General features: G+C 39.7%; 3 protein-coding genes across 3 annotated transcripts; 1 reads left to right on the top strand and 2 right to left on the bottom strand.

Moving 5' to 3' along the window:
* Positions 1-6,366: 6,366 nt before the first annotated feature.
* BDF20DRAFT_686533 (P-loop containing nucleoside triphosphate hydrolase protein) lies at positions 6,367-15,926 on the bottom strand. The gene is made up of 4 exons (XM_053076034.1): positions 15,229-15,926; positions 15,063-15,141; positions 14,691-14,995; positions 6,367-14,615 (listed from the first exon to the last, which is right to left on the bottom strand). Exons 1-4 carry the CDS (start codon positions 15,642-15,644, stop codon positions 6,560-6,562), a joined length of 8,856 nt encoding a protein of 2,951 aa, XP_052933338.1. The 5' UTR covers positions 15,645-15,926; the 3' UTR covers positions 6,367-6,559.
* On the bottom strand, positions 15,765-17,133 carry BDF20DRAFT_885146 (maleylacetoacetate isomerase). The gene is made up of 4 exons (XM_053081918.1): positions 16,982-17,133; positions 16,795-16,908; positions 16,571-16,691; positions 15,765-16,490 (listed from the first exon to the last, which is right to left on the bottom strand). Exons 1-4 carry the CDS (start codon positions 17,000-17,002, stop codon positions 16,084-16,086), a joined length of 663 nt encoding a protein of 220 aa, XP_052933337.1. The 5' UTR covers positions 17,003-17,133; the 3' UTR covers positions 15,765-16,083.
* On the top strand, positions 17,123-18,313 carry BDF20DRAFT_885144 (histone-fold-containing protein). Its single transcript, XM_053081917.1, has 4 exons — positions 17,123-17,333; positions 17,412-17,497; positions 17,569-17,687; positions 17,756-18,313. The coding sequence occupies exons 1-4, from the start codon at positions 17,262-17,264 to the stop codon at positions 18,046-18,048; spliced, it is 570 nt and encodes a 189-aa protein (XP_052933336.1). The 5' UTR covers positions 17,123-17,261; the 3' UTR covers positions 18,049-18,313.
* The last annotated feature ends 36 nt before the right edge of the window (positions 18,314-18,349 follow it).

Raw genomic sequence — 18,349 nt, 5'->3', positions numbered from 1 at the left:
TCTTAAACTGACTTGCAATATATGGAATAATTTTCTTCATATTCAAGCGTTTACCAGTGCGATAATCACCTTTGAGTTTAGTAGCCAAAGTAGGTTCAAGAATAAGACGTAACTGTTCACAGAGTCCCATTGCTAAATCATAGGTCAAGTTTTCATAGCCTTGCCAAAGTTCGCGAGCTTTATTGATATCACGACCTTCATCTCTCCAGTAAGATACTTCATTCTCAAGATCCTCTCTGATACGTTCAATGTCTTCTTGATCAAGAGGCTCGTGTGCTATCAAAGACTCATCCATTTTTAGAACCTCATTTTCATCAAATGTACGAGGCTCGTTCAGCTTCTTGTTCAAAATAGCGCCTTGAGTATCTAAACCACCAGATGCTTCAAGTGTTTCACGAGGCAAGGGCATGCTGTTGTCATTATCTTCCACAGGTTCATCAATGTCCATTTCACCAGAAGTCTTATGGTCATCTGTTGTTTCCTCATCAATCGCGGCCAAATCGATATCTTGGATTTGATCAGGTCGGGCATTGCCCATTGTTTGCATATCATGAGCTTCTTCGTCGTTCTTCACATATTCAAAAGAGGTATCTTCATTCACTCGATTTTCGTCTGCTTCTGTGTCTTTCTTTTCTGTATCAGGTTCTTGCTCCTCTTCAGTTTCACCGTCATTAACATCAGCCAACCTTCTGCGCCATCTCTCAAGGGCATCTCCAAGGCTTCTTTGAGGATTTGCCATATCTTGATTGGACTCTTCTTCCATCTTTTCATCCTGATTTTCACTGTCAGCATCTTCTTTTTGGTTAGCTTGGCCGCTGCCACCTTCTGGTGCACCTGATTGCTCTTTAAGTGCTGTCGAATCATCTTCCGCTTCGGCGGACGTATCCTCTTCTTCACCTTCATTATTTTTACCAGAGCTCTTACTTTGCTTGCCTGCTTCACCCTGAACACCAAATTGATTATCTGCAACAGCATCACTACTCGGTTGTTCACGACCATGAGCTTTACTTTCTTCCTCAGCGTCTTGCTCATCTTCCATAATTTGACCATTCTTTTGTTGCTGTTCAGCATCACCTGTCTCGTCTACTAGATCTTCTTCTTTTTCACCTTCAACATTCTCCTTATCCTGATTATCTTCAGTATCTTCATTAGCATCGAGTTGATCTATATCAGTCTCCGCAGTCGTGTCTGCCATTTCTTCGTCCTTATCATTCATATTCTCATCAATATCATCAAGAGCATCTTTGAAAGCCTCACCACCATCTTCTTCCTCTTGTACTTGCTCTTCTTCTTGTCCTCCAGATGTCTCATCCATATCCATCGGATCATTCATATCCTCACCTGCTTCTTCATCCTCGCCTTCATTCTGATCGCCATCTAAATTCATATCATCTGGCAAATCTAACGTTTCGGCTTCAGGAATTTCGGCGTTGAGCTGCTCACCAGCTTTGTTCTCAACATCCTCTTCATCTTCACCCTCGCCTTCCATTTCTTCTTCATCGCCACTTCCTCCGTTACTATCCATCTCTTCTTCTTCGCCTTTCATTTGTTGATCATCATTCTCTGTTGACTCATCACGTGTATCGTTCTTGGGATCCTGCTGTTGATCACCGTCTTCCTTTGCAACAATTTCGGAATCCTTTTGTTGTTGTTGGTTACCTGCATCATCCACTGTCTTATCGCTTTCCTTAAGCTCTTCTTCAGCTTCATCACCCCACATTTTATCATCCACAGCATCAGGATCCATATCATCCACATCGCCGATCTGTTCGTCAGGATCCTCTTCCTCATCAGAGCTTTCAGATTCGTCTTTATTTTCGTCTTCACTCTGTTCAACATCTTCCAAATTGCCATCGAAATCATTTTCCATATCAAGGCCATTCTTTTCTTCCTTAGTATCTTGCTTTTGTTCATCTTTGCTACGTTCTTCGTTTTGTGTTCCAAGTACTTGCTCTTCATCTTCAATTTCCTCGCCTACGTCCTTGGTACCTTCACCTTCACCAATACCTGTACCAGTAGCAGTACCATCAGCTTCTCCTTCTTCACCATCGTCAGCTCCCTCAGGCATACAGAAACCCTTTGTGATAATAATACTGAAAGAGTTGATCATACAGTAAGTTAACTTGGCCATTGACTTGTGATGCACCAGTATTTTGGTAAGGGTATGTTGAGCAATAAGCAAATACTGTTGCAAGAAAGGGTAGACTTCCTGTATCAAACAAGAAATATGCTCTGCAATGCTTGTATTGCTATTAACTTGAGCTATCAAAGAGAAAATTGCACTAAGTATGTCTAAAGAACGTCTGGAGGCAGCTTCTAAATGTAATGCATTAGCCAGTGAAAATTGCTTCTTATTTTGCTGGCGAATGAAATCGTCCGCCAAATCATTTTGGTCCTCTGTGTCCTCGCTAACAGTAACAGTGGTTTCTGTCAAGTTATCGTTGACTTTTTTGAGATCCTGAATAGCAAGCAATGAGACGTCAATAAGGCTGTAGATACGATCACGAAGGTCAGTGACACTGATGTCAGTAGTTTCCACGGCGTCGATTGAAGCATCAGCAAACATTGAAGTTGCCTTCATGTGTTGTAGGATTGGATAAATAATGTAGTTATAACCAGGTTGAGCAAATATGATACTTTGTAAACGGTTATACATAGTATCAATTTTCTCCATATTTGATCTGATTAATGCTTCAATGTCACTTGTTATTGCAGCCAAATTGATACCAGTAGCAGCCTTAGGGAAAAGATAACGCAGGACATACAGTTCATCGATAATTTTCTGCAACTTTTCAATGCTGTCATACATATCTCGTAATTCACGCATACACTGTTGATGGCTCGCTTCATTGCTGAGGGAAAGAGTATGAAGAGCTTGAGATAACAGAGATGCAACTTCGTCGACGTAAATCTTGTGTTTACTTAAAATAGAAACTTTTTCTCTATCGCTTGATAGTGTATGCCCTTTTTTGAAAGAGGAGTATAGAGCTGACATTTGTAGAGCGAAACCTTGCAGGACCATCAAACTGCCTTCTGCGCGAGCCAACAATGAACGTTCTTTATGTGTGAGAGTGAACATATGCTCCGTAGCACTTAAAGCGCGTTCAATCTCAAGAAGAGAGAGATCTTTGCTGGTTTTGGTGGTGCTTAGAGTACGCAAGTGAGTCAATCTAGCAATAGAACGGAAATAATAGTCATTCGCCTTTCTCCACTGCTCCATTGCACCAACGGAAGCATCAGTAATCGTAGATAAATCTCCATGATAAGTTCCTTTGCTAAATGCTAAGAACTCGAGATCAGCGACCTTTTGATTGAAGAGGCTGACTGTATCACTGTTCTCTTCCTTCATTCTACCAAGTCGAGATTTCAAACCTAAACGACGGAGTTCCTTAAGGAAATCAACCAAGGCCTTTTTCTTCAGTAACTTCTGATTCTTCACCATCGATTTATTTTCTTCTGTCATAACAGCTGGTGTTTCCTTTTGGAAATACTTTATTTGGTCGATTATCTCGGTCATGAACTTTTCTAATGGCAAATCTTTGATATCATCATCATCAATAAAAATGTCCTTGCGACAGTAACCTTTCATTCTTCTTAACGTCACAGAAAGATCACTCAAATGTGCCTTGATAGAATCTGATGGTAGATTTACCGCTGATTTGACATCAGGAAGCTCAAGCGTGCTTAACCAAACACTGGCTTGTGGAAGCTGGCTGACTAAAGACATGTTGATATCCTTACTATATCGTTTATCATCACCGTATTGGTACATAGCATATTCTTCATTGTAGTTGGCAATGACTGTTAGCATAGAAGTACTAAGGACTTCACGATACTTACGAATACATTTATGCAGCTGTCTATGAGTTTTAGAAGCACTTTGTCTCAAAGCATAAATGTTTACATCTTTCCAAGTAGCAATCTTTACAAAGTCCTTGAGTTCTTTTTCAATTGGTTGACGTAGTTGAGCCATTAAAGTCTTTGCACGCTCCTCGAATTGTAGGTAGTACATGTACACATTTCGCAAAATGGTAGCAACCTTCTCGTAGTTCGCTTGCTCACTTGCATTAGGCGAAAGACTTGATTGAAGCATGACTTGCTTATAGAAAGAATCGACCATAGCTAGACGTGGGGAGAACTCGATAACTGGAGCTGTTTGCAAGAAATGATCAAGTGCACCAAGTAAATCTTGCGTGTTTTTGACATTTTTCTCCTCTTTCTCCGAAGTTAGTGATGTGTTATTAACGGCATCGTAAAGATTAAACCACCAATCGAATGCAGCATCTTGATGATATTGCTCTTGAGCTTCTAGGAGTTTTGGCCAACAGTTGAGTTCGAGTTGTCTCCAATCAACAATTAGTTTGGTAAGCTCTTCACGTTGGTCCTTCAGAGACACATGCTTCGCAGCATAAGCTTCCCAATCTTCCGACTTCTGTAGTAAGAGTTCAACTCCCGTTAAAAATTTGGAGACAGGAGACAATACTGAAAACGAGAGTATACGGTCCGAAATAACAACTAACTGAGATAAAATAGCATGCTCAGGCCACTGGTCCAGAAGTTGCAATACACGTGCTTTAAAGCGATTCACAATAGGTACTACACGTTTAGCTTCTGCCACATTTTCATTTTGATAAAAGTCGTAAATCTTTCCATCATTTGATTGCAAAGGACTATCGGACTCAAGGCGCTTGATAATCAAGGAAGTAGCACGCATGTTACCAACCTTGCAGCTGCGATCCATAGTGTCCTCGAACGCGGAATTAGTCATATTAGACAACTCTCCTGCAGCGGCATAAGCCTGAGTCGTTTCTCCATCCCAATTCTTTTTTGAGCGATTGCAATTAGCATGACTGTATGTGTTGAAAAGCCATTTGTGAAGGTGACCAATACGACGAATATCATCTGAATTCAATACAGAAACTTCTTCAACCTCTGCAGGAGCACTAGCTTTCACTGGTTCATCATTATCCTCAATTGTTAAATCAGCGAATTCCTCATCGAATGCAGCAAAAATCTTTTTCATGTCCCTCTCTTCAAGTTCTTCGTCAGGAACTGCTTCATACTTTTTAGCGCGTGTTTTGAAAAGGGCCTCCTTTTCAGCTTCTTGCTTTTTTCTATACTCCTCTGCTGCTTTCCACACTTGAACAATTTCGTTATAAATAATGTTGATTGATACAAGATTTTCAGCTGTTAAGGTACCATGTATGTTGATACTGTGTATTAAGTGTTGAAGTATAACAATCAAAATTCTAAGATAAAGAGACCATTTTTTACTTGTCGACGATCTGCTGAATATGATGTCTCTGAGCTTTACAAGGCTGTCATTAGCGCTAAGATTGCTCCACTTCTCGGAAGACAGATATTCTGAACAGGTGCCATCAGAAATTAAGAATTGAACAACTTCCGAGATAAAGCTATCCATGGCATCCTTCTTAAAGTTACTGATGAGCAGACGTAAACCATATTTGATATTTTGAACTGCAACAAGAAGAGGTTGCAATATATCCTTGTACAAGGGGAATTTTTGATTAACTCTATCAATAAATTGAAGAGCGTTGCCTTGCAAAAGTTCTTCGCGCTGTAAAACAGATTCCATACTGCCTGTCTCGAAATCGTTCAGCAAGTTTTCAACATTTTTTTCAAGCATACTTTTTTGTAAATATCGTAAGTCTACGAAAATTTCTTCCAATTGAGCTTGCTCAGGTCGCAGGGAGAAAACAGTTTTACTCTTCGAAATTTGTACATTCACTTCATCCAAAATAGCTTGTTCTTCCTTGATGCGTGTATTTGTATTGTTACCAGTGTAAACAATTTCAATATTGGTACGAACATCAATGTTCTCTTCAAGTTTCGATTTCTTCGCAGTCAGTAAGTTAACATGAAGTCTCGGTTCAGATGTAGGATCAACAGGATAGTCGGGAATATAAGCTGTTACAAATGCCAATCCGAGAAGAACTCGTGTTCTACCAGCAGTTTTGAAAAATTCCTCACGGGAGCCAGATTTCAAATGACTAACAGTAGCAGCAAGCTGGTAAAGTGCTTCAACATAAAAGGCATTGATATCCAAATCCTGAATGTGTACTAAAACATCATTCATTCTCTCCATAATGCCTTCAAGTTCATGAGCGAAGTTCTTGTCTGAATAGACGGAATGACTAAGCAAGGGTTTAGCCAAAGCGTTAATGTTATCGAAAGCAGAGCAAACGGAACTAGTGACATCCTTAGGAAATAGTGGCGATGCAGCATAGAATAACTATAATAGAGAATAAAAGAGTTTGAGTTGCTACTCTAACAAAACGTATTCATAATCAGAAACTTACCTGGCTCGCTAGAGAAATGAGCACTACAAGTTCTGAATATTTTCTGTCGCTTGTGTTGTTAGAGGATGACAAATACTGTTTCAAACCTACAAGTTGTTTGAGAGCATTTTCGAATGATTGTGTATCTAAACTTTCAACGGATGAAAGAATGTTCAAACAAGTTATAGTTTCAACACTTTCATAAAGACTAAGTGGCCCTTCTGTGATGGGAAGCTTCTAAATACAGATAATAAGAATAGTCAGCTTGGATTAAGGGTACTGTAAACAATATAACTTACCTGTTGTTCCTCCTTTGGAGTGAGGTGGTGCAAATCTTGTTGGAACAGACTGGATCGCCAAAGACGTTGATGATAACCATAAACTGCATCTTGTATCATACCAGGAAGACCATTGACCATGTTGGTAATATTATCAGTATCAAACAACCATATCAAACGTTGGTAGGGAATCATATCAAGAGGAGTACGGGATGATTTATCCAAAACGAAATTTTTAAACTTGCTTATTTCTTCCTTAATATTTTGCAATGTAAATGCATCCGGTGATGCACTTATAATATTATAAAGGCTAGCCAGCAGTTCCATTTCAGTAATAATACTTGCGTAATCTTGAATAGGGATCAAAGCTGTATCCCATTTATTGTCTTCCTTCGCTGTCTCCAAGGATGAACTGCAGGCTGCAAGTTCACGCTGGACATATTCAGGAAGTTTGGTTAAGGAATTCAAGACCTCAGCAATTTCTGAATCATTTTCACCAACAACGTACAGAGTAGCTATACCTTCTACCAGAGCTTCCTTCACTTCGCGATTAACATGTAAAATAAGAGACTTTGAATTAAGACCTTGCTCTTTACCAAAACTGTAATCATCCATATCAGCGCTAAGTTGACGTAGTTTCTTTTCAAGATCGTGCAAAGGCAAAGAAGATAGAGTTGGAGGACTGAAATATTTCCACAGAGTCTTCATGGAAAGACTAGTAGTAACATCAAAACCAGATAATATATCTTCGATTCGAACCAATAAGTCATCAAGTGAAGTATCATTGATATTTTTGGATAAGATGAGTTCTTTTGTAATCTTCATTATGATAACGAGATTATCGAGACTCAGACTTGGTAATTGAGTAAGATACCAAGCAAAATCGCAAACATCCAAAATTCTGTTGATCAAAGCGAATGTCTCTTCAGAACACGCATGATAGTGATTTTGATCAATCCAGCTGAGGAATTTCTCGCTCACTGAGGTGAAGAAAGGATAAAGCTTGGGTACAACAGGGTGTAACAATTGACTTTCATTCAAGCGACCTTCATAAAAGCTGTACGATTGCTGTAATGCCGTCAAACTGCCAGACTTCATACGTTGAGCAGTTGACTGCATTTGTTTAACTGCAAATTTATTCTTGAAAAGTCGGAGCAGAAGTTGGTAGGCTTTACGAGTGCAATTGAAGTCATCTAAATTAGACAGTGGACCGTTATCATGGCTATGTTGCATTTGCGAATATTTTGCAAATAAAGGATGAGGAGCAAGCTCCTTTATCAAGTAGACCAAGCGTTCGAGAATATCAGTATTTTCGATGGTGGTTTGGTGAGCCATATGACTAGCGAAACGAAGACTTAACCCGTAATTTTCAACGTTTAAGTGTTCAATGAAGTAATCACCGGCAATGTCGGATTTTTTGGCTAATTCTGCATTACTTTCTCCGGGAGTTAGCAATAAATATGCTAGATACGCACCGTGGAGAGCAACAGTAGCAAGAGTAGAATCGTCGCTGAACAATCGACCATTGATAAGCGTAGGGAAATTAGTCGGTGAAGGGGTTGCTAATAAATGTGCTGATTCTGCTTCAGATTGTAATAATGTGTCCAACACGCCAGGAAGGTCCTTTACATCTACAAAGACTTGTAAGAAGGAATCATGCAGCGCAGATTTGAGAGTTTGACCTCTTTGAAGACGCTCTGTGAGGTATGTGGTAAACAAGAGGTAATCACGAATATTTTCAGTTTTAAAAAACTGTTTACGTTGAATTGCTGCCTCTTGCTGTAATGTTTTCAGTAAGAGGGGCAATTCAGATCCACGTATACCAAGAGAGTTTGCAAGTTTAATAACGTCTTGTGTATTACTATTCATATTGGCATCAATCAACGAAATTTCTATACCACGGTTTCTCATAGCTCTTGACAATTCGCCATATTGAGGATCGACTGTCATGAACATACGGAAGTTGGGATGGGGTTTAATTACTTTGACAGTACCGTCGACTAAACCACGCTCATTAACCATTAAAACACCGTTGTTTTCGAACAAAGGATTCAGACGATCGAGAACAGAAGGATTACACAGATTGGCGTTATCAATAAGAAGCCAATGACCTTTTTCGAGAGCATGAATTAACAAACCATCAATCCATTCAAATTTGCCTGCAACGGACTCTTTCTCAAGTTTCTGCACATTTTCTATTGAGACAACCAGCGCATCAATAGCCAACGCACTTTCGGGATCTATCGAGGCAGTAGACCTCAAAAGATTGATGATATTGCTGATAAGAGCGTAATCAAGCTTTCCAGACTCTGTGTCAATTGAATTGGCTTCTAGCTGTTGCTTATTCTCCAACACGAACCAAGATTCATTAATTTGTCGGAGCAGTCTTAGAGCATTTGTATAATGCTCATCGGCAGCTGTAAAATTCGTAATATAGACAAGCAGTTTTCGAGATGATTGAACAACCATTTGACGAAGAGTTTCAACTATAACTTGTCGATGACGGTTGAGGTCGACTTGCTCAAATCCACCAAGCAATTCCATTGTATCGACACTATTGTTCATGGCAAATTCTTCTAGGTGATTTCCGGTTATTTTACTTAACAGACGAACCAAAGAGGTTTTACCACACGCAGAAGGGCCATTAATGATTGCCATCCAAGATAATTCGACGCACTTCATTAATGCTTCCAAAGGAGACAAGAATGTTTGCAAAATATGATTTTCCTGTTCGCTGGTATCACTTGAAACACTCATTTCTTTTCGTGCTAGACGAGAATGACCGACATTGAAAGAATCAGTCGTTACAGAGTATGAAGGTTGAGCAGAATAATCATATTTCTCATCAAAAACTGATTCGAACAAGTTGACGATTTTAACACGGTCTTCACAGGTTCGCATACGTTGTAGATAAATGATATCTAGATACTCTGCAGGGCTGTAAACTTGGTCTTTCTGCATCAATTCCAACCAACGGAAAACATCACGCAGATTGAACTCCCAAGGGCTACCCTTACGACCAAAACTGCAGCGCACCATTGTTTCTTCGTATATTCTATTGTTAAATTCTATCATTTTTGCTAAGAGTTCCGGAGCGAAGTCAGGGAAGAGATGAGTACAGATAAACAGCAAATCATCGGGAGACAAGTGTTTAACATAGACTTGAGTAAAACGATTGACGAAGGATTTGGGTAAACCTTTACGGCCGCCACCCTGTTGTAGAGGATTTTGAGCACCAAAGACTCGGAAATTCTTGTGGCAGAAGAATTCCCTATCAAGTTCAGGGATGTAGACGGCACCACGATGATCAAGACAAGAGTTAAGACCTTCCAAAACGGATTGAGAAGCCAAGTTTAACTCGTCTAAAAGGACCCAATCACCGGCTTTCATAGCTTGTAAGAAGGGTGCATCTCTCCAAGCAAATTCACCACTACTACCACCTTCTACGGGCAAATCTGAACCAAAGAGATCCATTAAATCTGTTTGCTCAGATAAATTGATACGAACAAGATTATGACCAGAGGCAGCTGCCAAAGCAGAAATTAAGCTGGTTTTACCGACACCAGGACTACCTTCGAGTAGAATAGGTTTTTTGAGTTGCATAGCACGAATAACACGCATAGCATTATCAGCTGTGGTTGGAGCCAGCAGTGTGAATTTGATATCAGTCTTCGCCAACTGACCACGGGAGATTTGAAAGGGACCAATGGCAAATTTATCATCAGCAGACTGTATATTGTCCTTTACACTGCCCAGTATATCAAGTTCTGCAGCATCAGGTTTACTCGACAAACGACGAAGACATTTGAGTCTAAACTCATCCAAAAGAGTCCCTGAAAGGAAAGATCCAGACGAACCATGAGAACCTAAACCGTCAAGCAAAACTAAACAACCACCATGGACAAAGCTAAGGTCATGGCTTATGCCAGACTCAACGGCAACATTAATGAATTTAACCCACGAAAGAATATCACGAAGAGACACTATAGTGCGGTTTTGACCCATCGCTTGAGTATACCAAGTGATGAAATCGAGTATCTTCTCGCTATAACACTTCAGTTCAGGATCAGCTAGTTGCTCATTGATAATTGCTATCAAATCTTCCTTATCAGTAACAGAAGGAACCCATATTTCAGTAAATCGGTTTCTTAAAGCAGGAGATAGCTCTTTTTTGCCATAATCACCACCAGGATTCATCGTAGCTAAGAACTGGAAGTTAGGAGAAGCAAACAGCTCTTCAACTTGCTTACCACCCTTTTCGGCAAGTACAAGAAGTCGGCTAGGTTCGAGAACTGAATTCAATCTTTCCAAAACTGAATCATCAGCGAGCGAAATTTCATCCAGCAAGAATAGATGTCCTTCCTTCATCGCTTGTACAAGTGGACCATCATGCCATTCAAATAGCTGTTGCTGCGCTTCAGAATCTTCAGCAGTGTCTCTATTTCTTACAGGACGCTGGCCACCAAGCAGATCACCAGTCTCAGTATTTTGATGACAATTAACGATATGTAGTTCGCGGTTATAAGTTTCTGCCAACATTTGGCAAACAGTTGTCTTACCACAACCTGTTTCACCAACAAGAAGAACCGGTTCATTGTATTTGAGGCAGCGGGCAACCAAGGTAAAGAGACGACGCATCGCTTTTGTCCAAACCAATTTGGTATCCTCTCCGGCATGTGCAGCTTGCTTTTCCAACAGTTGATTGTAGATAGCAAATTCTTCTAATTTTGTACAATCATAGATGGCTGTTTCTTCGATCTTCACTTTCATCACTTGTTCCAAAACTTGCTTTACCACCTTCTTCTCTTCATCCTTGCGACAACGTTCTGCTAAAAGCATATAGCCATTTTCAGCCAACTCTTGGTAACCCAAAGAATCTCGACCAGCCCAACGGAAGAGATCACGAAGAGTGATAAAACCATGCTTTTGTTCAAAAATACGGGTGCTTTGTCTTCGTTCCATCAATTCTTTATAGACTTTGACAAGCTTTTTGCAGTAAGAAGGCGCTATGCTGCAGCGTCTTGAGAGAATTGTCTCCAGCTCATCTTCAGGAATATCATCAAAGTGAAGTTCAAGAAAACGATTACGGAAAGCCCTCGACAATGCTTTACGACCACCATAAAGACCTGCAGGATTTTGTGTAGCAAAGAGCATGAAATGAGGATGCGGCTTTACAATTTCCTGCGTTTCAGGTATCAGTAATTCACGGTTATCATCGAGTAAACGATTAAGAGCTTCAAGGACATCAGATGGGGCCAAGTTGAGTTCATCAAGCACAATCCAATAACCCTTACGAAGTGCTTCGACTAAAACACCTTCTTGGAATACAAGCTTTCCTTCATTGTTTGAAACGTAAGTACCAAGATACTCTTGTAAATCAGTATGTTCATGGTTATTGACACGAACAAATCGATGACCTGTCTTCTTTGCCATATATTCGATCATGGACGTTTTACCAGCTGAAGTTGGGCCTTGAATAAGTACTGGAAACTTCCTCGACATAATAACACGAGCAAGGTTATATAGCTTGGTTTCTACTGACGGTGTAATGATGTATTTGGTATCCTCTTCTGGCAAAAATTGTCCTTGTTCTAACCAGAAGTAACCGAACTGAATAAAGTCATCTCTAGGTTGACGCGGTATTTGAGTAATAAGGTTCTTAGGGTTTTGTATCCCACGCAGGATAGTTTTGAAGATCAGGTCATGCATTAAAGTCTCACTCTGTTTGTCCAATTGTGTCAAGAAAGTCATACAAAAACCTTCATACAAAGATCTACGAAGTCCATAAACAGGGAATATTTGACACACATAAGTCAACGCACGAGCCAGCGTTCGCATACTAAAATGAGGTCTTTGATTGGCACCATCTACTAATTTGTGTTCGGCCGCCAATTTCTTGGCACTCAGGTAGAATTCGGCAACGTCATCGTAGGCTTTCTCATCGCCTGAAGCAATACCAACAAGGTACTGCTTGACAATTTGTAATAGGTCGTCATAACGGTTATCAGGAGGATGGACATAGAACTCTGTAAATCGGTTGCGCAAACCAGGAGGGAGGTCACGTTTGCCAACATCGGTTGCAGGGTTCATACAAGCGAACAGGCGAAAGTTGGGATGACGTTTAATAGGCTCTACATCACCTTTTTCTGTCAGTAACAAAGAGCCATTGGCATCTTGAAGCAGGCCAGAAAGGCACTCAAGCGTTTCAGTAGTTGCCAAATTGATTTCATCGAGTAGGATCCAGTCGCCTTGACGAACCGCCTTGACCAAAGAACCTTCCATGAAGTTGAATACAAACTTATTCTGGGATTGTACCTGTTGGACTTCAAATTCTTCGATACGCTTCAAGAACATTTTCCAAGCATTGCGAAGGGTAGGCGACGACACCTTTTTGCTTTCCGAAGTCTGCTCAGCTTCAAACTTTTGTTGTGACATTTTATATGCTTGTTTCAATAGAGCAACGAAATTCTTCCACTTTTGATGTACAAAAGTTTTGCGTGCCATGTCCAAGAATTTAACATTCTTCTTAACAGAGAATGTCTTTTCAAATAGGCGCTCAAAATCTTCTTTCAACGGAATGGCTAGTACTTTTGCATCGACTGGCTTGAATCCACCTAATAAGTCGGAGCTATCTGATTGCTGAGACAAGTTGACAACGATCAAGGACTGGTTCATCATATCGGCCAAGTGCTGCACAACTGTAGTCTTACCAGTACCTGTCTCACCGACTAATAGAACAGGTTCAGTCAAATGAATACACACAGCAATTCGTTCCATCAAACGTAAAGCATGGCCTGTTGTTGCGAACGGTCTTTTCTTTTCACGCTTGACCAGACTTTGCTTCTGCTTTTGCTTTCCACTAGCTGCAATTGCAGATAAATTGACTCGACCAATACGGATATTCGTATCATTCACATCAAAAGCAGGCTTATATTGGTCCACATAGTTGCGTACGAGTTCTTCAGAAATCTGCAATGGACGACCTAATGTTTGTAGTACTGTAACCCATACATTATAGTCCGGAATCATGCCGCAAAAACAGTCGTTTGCCTCGCTGAACAAATCCTGTCGTAATGTCAAATCCATGCCAACCTCGTTGCTGTTGCTTAACTTTTCCCCTATTAAAAGATCAACACGGTGGCACCATTTTATTAAATCACGGGTGGACAGAAAGCGGCCCATTGTTGAGGTTGATAACATCGAAAAATTGGGATCTTGATACATATCAACGGCTGCTTTATATAAATTCATGACGTGAGGTGCAAAATCGCCAATATGAGTGAATTTTTGACGGATGACGGATTCTAATTCATCTGCAGAAAGAGGCTCCACATAGACTCTTGTCCATAAATTACCGCCTGTCGTTAATTCACCTCCTCTAGGTTGTGAGCCTTTCCCTGATTTTGTAGGTACAAACGAACGTGTACCAAACAATTGAAACCCTTCCTTTGCTTTAATCTTTTCTCCGCGAGAAGGTATAAATAAATGTCTGGTTTCTAAGAGTGGCAAGAGGACTGAAAGGACTTCAGCTGGTGCAAGATCAATATCTTCAATTAAAACCCATCGTCCTTCCAATACTGCTGTTGTTAGTACGCCTGCTTGCCAACGAAACGAGCCAGGTGTAGCGGTTGAAACATAGGTTCCCAACAGGACCTTTGGATCTGTTTGATCACCCAAGTGAATTTTCACTAAATCAGCTCCTCTTCCTGTTCTTGCTGCAAGTTCTTCTACTAATGCTGTTTTTCCTGCGCCGGTGACGCCTTCGAGCAATGTTGGGGCGCCAATGGATAATGCGAGACTAATTGCATGAAGATTCTTGGACGTTGTGGGTGTCAGGATAAGTTTGGGATCGTATGATAATGTGTCTGAATCTTCCTTTACTATTGACGACGAGATTCTCGGTAACAGGACACCGCATAAATTACTGGTGAGATGACATAAATCTTCATTAGATAAAGCAGGTTCTGTATCTGCAGCTTCATGATTATTTTTCATGTAGGCTACTTGAGCTTCCGCTAATCTCTGCTGTTCCCAAAGACTAGAATTGTCAAACAAACGGTTAGCTGATTAATAAAATTTGGATTTTACATTATTGAAAAGAAAAAATGCATACTCTAATAGTCGTATATCCACACGAGTTCCATCTATTATAACGTGAATGGGAGTTTCTAATTCATCTATTGATTTGCCTGCACCCACAGTAGCTGTTATTAAAGATTTTGTTTGTACATCACTTAGTTGATATACTTTCGACAAACATAAAATGGCCATATATTGTATGGTTGGCTCTCTGTATTCCAGCAGTTGTACTACAGGTCCCCAATTCCAGATTGGTATAAATGTCGAACTAGAGAACGATAACAATCTATATGCAGTTAAGAGTAATTCGAATAGTTCAGCTGTCAGAGTCTGTGTAATCTAGAATTTAAATGAATGATGTTAATAATCTACAATTGCATTTGCATTCTTCATTATTTCGTCTTACTTCTGTTTCTTTGCTTAAATTAATATGATTTAGTCTTTCAAATAGAGACGTGGAATGAGAAAAATATGATACAGCCAAGCTATCATGTTTGAGAATAAATAAGTAAGATAGGATGAGTACTTCCATTGGTGAATTTTTTGAGAATATTACAATAATTGATAGAAACCTTTTCACTTGGGGCACAGTAGGAAGTACAGTGCTAAATGCTTTTGCGACTAATTCAATTTTATATACAGTTTTGTTGGAATTGGGGGAGGCTGGGTTGGCATCGATGAAATCAGTGAATCCAGGTAAAGTCCATCGCGCAACAAGATCAATAACAATAGGTCTAAATAAATCTATAATACAATTTGTCCATTCTGGATTGAGCATAGCTTTAGAGATCGTTTCGAGTAACACTGTTTTTGAGGATGCTAACGAAGGATCGTGTATGACGCTAAGATCTAAGCTTGCAAAAATTGATCCTTTAATCACAACCGATAGCTGATTAACAGCACCAGCAAAGTCAAAAGAGAGTGGATTGTAAGTGCTGAAATCGCTGTAAGATACAGCTGTCGTCATAACTATATCTGTATCGGTCATATTCAAAAGGTACTATAAGGAAGAGTGAGTGATATAGAACTAAGATGGTTTGTATGGATTCAACTGATCTGTCAAAAAATATTTCGAAGCAACAAAAATTGTGACCCCGTTTTTTCTGTGCCTAAAATCAGGCGCCGCCTTATACACTAAAAGGGCCGTGGCATTTGGATGCCAGCATAAAACAGATTCTGGATGGAGAAGTTATGCCCTCTCTTGCCTATGCCATCTTTTTTAAAACTTTTGTACGAAACACCTCTCTGTTTATGGCAAGAATAGTATTTAAACAACACATACGAGAAGTTATAGAGCGAACTGGCTTCAATTTTAATAATGAGGCAGAGTTCCCTTTTTTTATTGTTTCGTTTTGCAGTAATGAATAAGGTTTTCTTCATACGTAACTAAAGCCAAAATGGATTCAATAATGACCATTGTTTGGTTTCTATTTTCTTAACTCTTCAGGGCAGTCGGGTTGCTTAGGAGGCGAAGCAGCAATGAATTCAGGTAGAGTCATGAGGTTATTATTGATCTTTGTAATAAGAGGGAACTGACTCATATCCACATTCCAACGATTTGCATTACCAACCATAGGTACCAAGAAAAAATCCGCCATGGTTACGGAATCGCCTATACAATAAGTTCCACTCAGCTTCTCCAATCGCTTTTCTAAACCTTGGAAACCTAAAGTGATGGTATTTCTTGCCCATTCTACTTTTTTATCCATGTCATCGCCGGAGATACGTTGCAGAACACCCAAGTTCTGAAGCGGATGGATATCACAAGCAATAATCTGGCAAACTTCACGAACCTCTGCTCGTTTAACTGGTGAATTGGGAAGCATAGGGCGTTCTGTTGATTATCGAACCATACGCACGTCAGTAACATTAGGTACAACCCATGCGCAAAATAGTGTTCATTTTGATGATTACCTGGAAACGTTTCTTCTAAATACTCTAATATTGCTTGACTTTGAGCAAGAACCTCTCCTTCGGCCGTTATAAAAGCAGGAACCTTACCGGTAGGATTAACCTGACGATAGTCACTCTCAAGCTAGTTTATTATATAGCTTCGTTAGAGGTGGGGGTTGTTTTTTTATTATTATTATTATTATTATTATAACTATTTTGAATCCATTTGCACTGTGCAAACTTACGTTGGCATGGGTTAGCAGGTTGACTGGCTTATATTCATAGTCTACGTTCTTCCATGCTAAAGCAATACGAACACGCCAAGAAGCAGAAGATCTAAAATAACTATACAGAACAGGCTGTTTTATGTACCAGTTAGCATTGTAGGAGTGCTTGTTTTTTCAAAAAGGAATACATGTTTCTAAACAATACTTTTCTCTCAGAAGAGCTCATTGATATAACAAAAATATAACTATGGAAGGGAGAAAGAAGAAAGACAAGTTATAATCCACTTTTATACCGCTTACTTTTGTCACACTTTAAATTGCTGTCATTCATCATGCTGCTGCTGCTGCTGCTCTTGCGGATTTAAGTCGTGACCGCGTTGGAGTACAAAGCTGATTCTCAGTGAAAAAAAAAATCCAACCAAAATCGGTTCCTAATTCGGTATTGTTTCGCAAATAAGTTCTCATTCATCGAAATCATTTCAGAGATGTCGAGTCCAAACACAATCGAAGATAACGAACTACCTAAAACCAACGTCAGAAGAGTATTAGCAGAGGCAGTAAATATTGCATTTGTAGGATTAGGCGATTGAATTATTTTGGTAGTAATAACCGTTCTATGACTATTGTTATACTAGCTTCCGCCGGGTACAGCATGGCAAAGAGATGCCAAGTTAGCTGTCAATAGAGCATCTACGGTCTTTATCAACTATTTATCTTCGCTGTATGTATAATTCAAACGAGTTCAGCAGAGCAATCAAACAATTGGTAACAATTATTACCTTGATCCTTTAGTGCTAATGATGTAGCAAAAGGTTCTGGTCATAAAACGATCACAGCAACCGATGTATTCAAAGCCTTAGAGGTGGCAGAGTTAGATAATTTAATACCGGATTTGCAAGATGCTCTATCAGGTAATGGGTTAGAAATTGTTAGTTCCAAGTGTAGATGTTCTTATTAGACGTTTGAAAACACTTTTTAGCATATCAACAGCTGATGCGTGAAAAAAAGAAGAAAAAGAAAGAGAGAGACGAACTCAAGTCAAAGGAAAACGGAGAGGACGAGGCCGATGAAGATACAGCGATGGAGGAATCTGTCATTGGCAAAAAGCGTACAGTAGACGAGATGGAAGACGAAGATTTGATCACTGATCAAAAGAAAGTGAAAACAGATGAAGATGATGAAGACGATGACGCGTTAGAAGAAGACGATGAAGAGGATGAAGAAGATGAGGTAGCTGACGAAGAAGCAACAGAAGATGCTAATAAAAACTAGCGATCTGCCTGTTGCATCTCGTGGCAGCTTGGACTCTATGAGAACGTCAATACGATTCTTTTCATTCTTTTGTAAATAAATCACCTTTCTGAGTAATGATAACGCACTCTGCTTAGTATTGTTGAGCCAACTCAAGACGCTTCGGTTATGTGCAAGTCTCTAAGTTCTAGTATTGTGCATAGAAACTGGCTTCACCTGATCCCTATTTTAGTTTAATACATTCGTTCAAACCCTTTATATACTCGTTTATGTGATCTGTTTTCGTATTATTATATTTTATTCATCTTTTTTATCTGTTTCC

This window comes from Mycotypha africana (assembly GCF_025528875.1).
Source record: "Mycotypha africana strain NRRL 2978 chromosome Unknown BDF20scaffold_9, whole genome shotgun sequence".
Lineage (NCBI taxonomy): Eukaryota > Fungi > Mucoromycota > Mucoromycetes > Mucorales > Mycotyphaceae > Mycotypha > Mycotypha africana.
The sequence above is the reverse complement of the archived record's forward strand: the minus strand, read 5'-3'. Positions and strand labels throughout refer to the sequence as shown.

Coding starts and splice junctions, on each gene's coding strand:
- BDF20DRAFT_686533 (XM_053076034.1), bottom strand. CDS start 15,644: ATGACCGATACAGATATAGTTATGACGACAGCTGTATCTTACAGCGAT. Junction 14,996..15,062: donor ATTTAAGCAAAGAAACAGAA/GTAAGACGAAAT, acceptor TTTAAATTCTAG/ATTACACAGACTCTGACAGC. Junction 14,616..14,690: donor GTGGATATACGACTATTAGA/GTATGCATTTTT, acceptor TGACAATTCTAG/TCTTTGGGAACAGCAGAGAT.
- BDF20DRAFT_885146 (XM_053081918.1), bottom strand. CDS start 17,002: ATGAGCTCTTCTGAGAGAAAA. Junction 16,909..16,981: donor TGAGCTCTTCTGAGAGAAAA/GTATTGTTTAGA, acceptor TACATAAAACAG/CCTGTTCTGTATAGTTATTT. Junction 16,491..16,570: donor TTTAGAAGAAACGTTTCCAG/GTAATCATCAAA, acceptor GATAATCAACAG/AACGCCCTATGCTTCCCAAT.
- BDF20DRAFT_885144 (XM_053081917.1), top strand. CDS start 17,262: ATGTCGAGTCCAAACACAATCGAAGATAACGAACTACCTAAAACCAAC. Junction 17,334..17,411: donor GAAGAGTATTAGCAGAGGCA/GTAAATATTGCA, acceptor TTGTTATACTAG/CTTCCGCCGGGTACAGCATG. Junction 17,688..17,755: donor TTTGCAAGATGCTCTATCAG/GTAATGGGTTAG, acceptor AACACTTTTTAG/CATATCAACAGCTGATGCGT.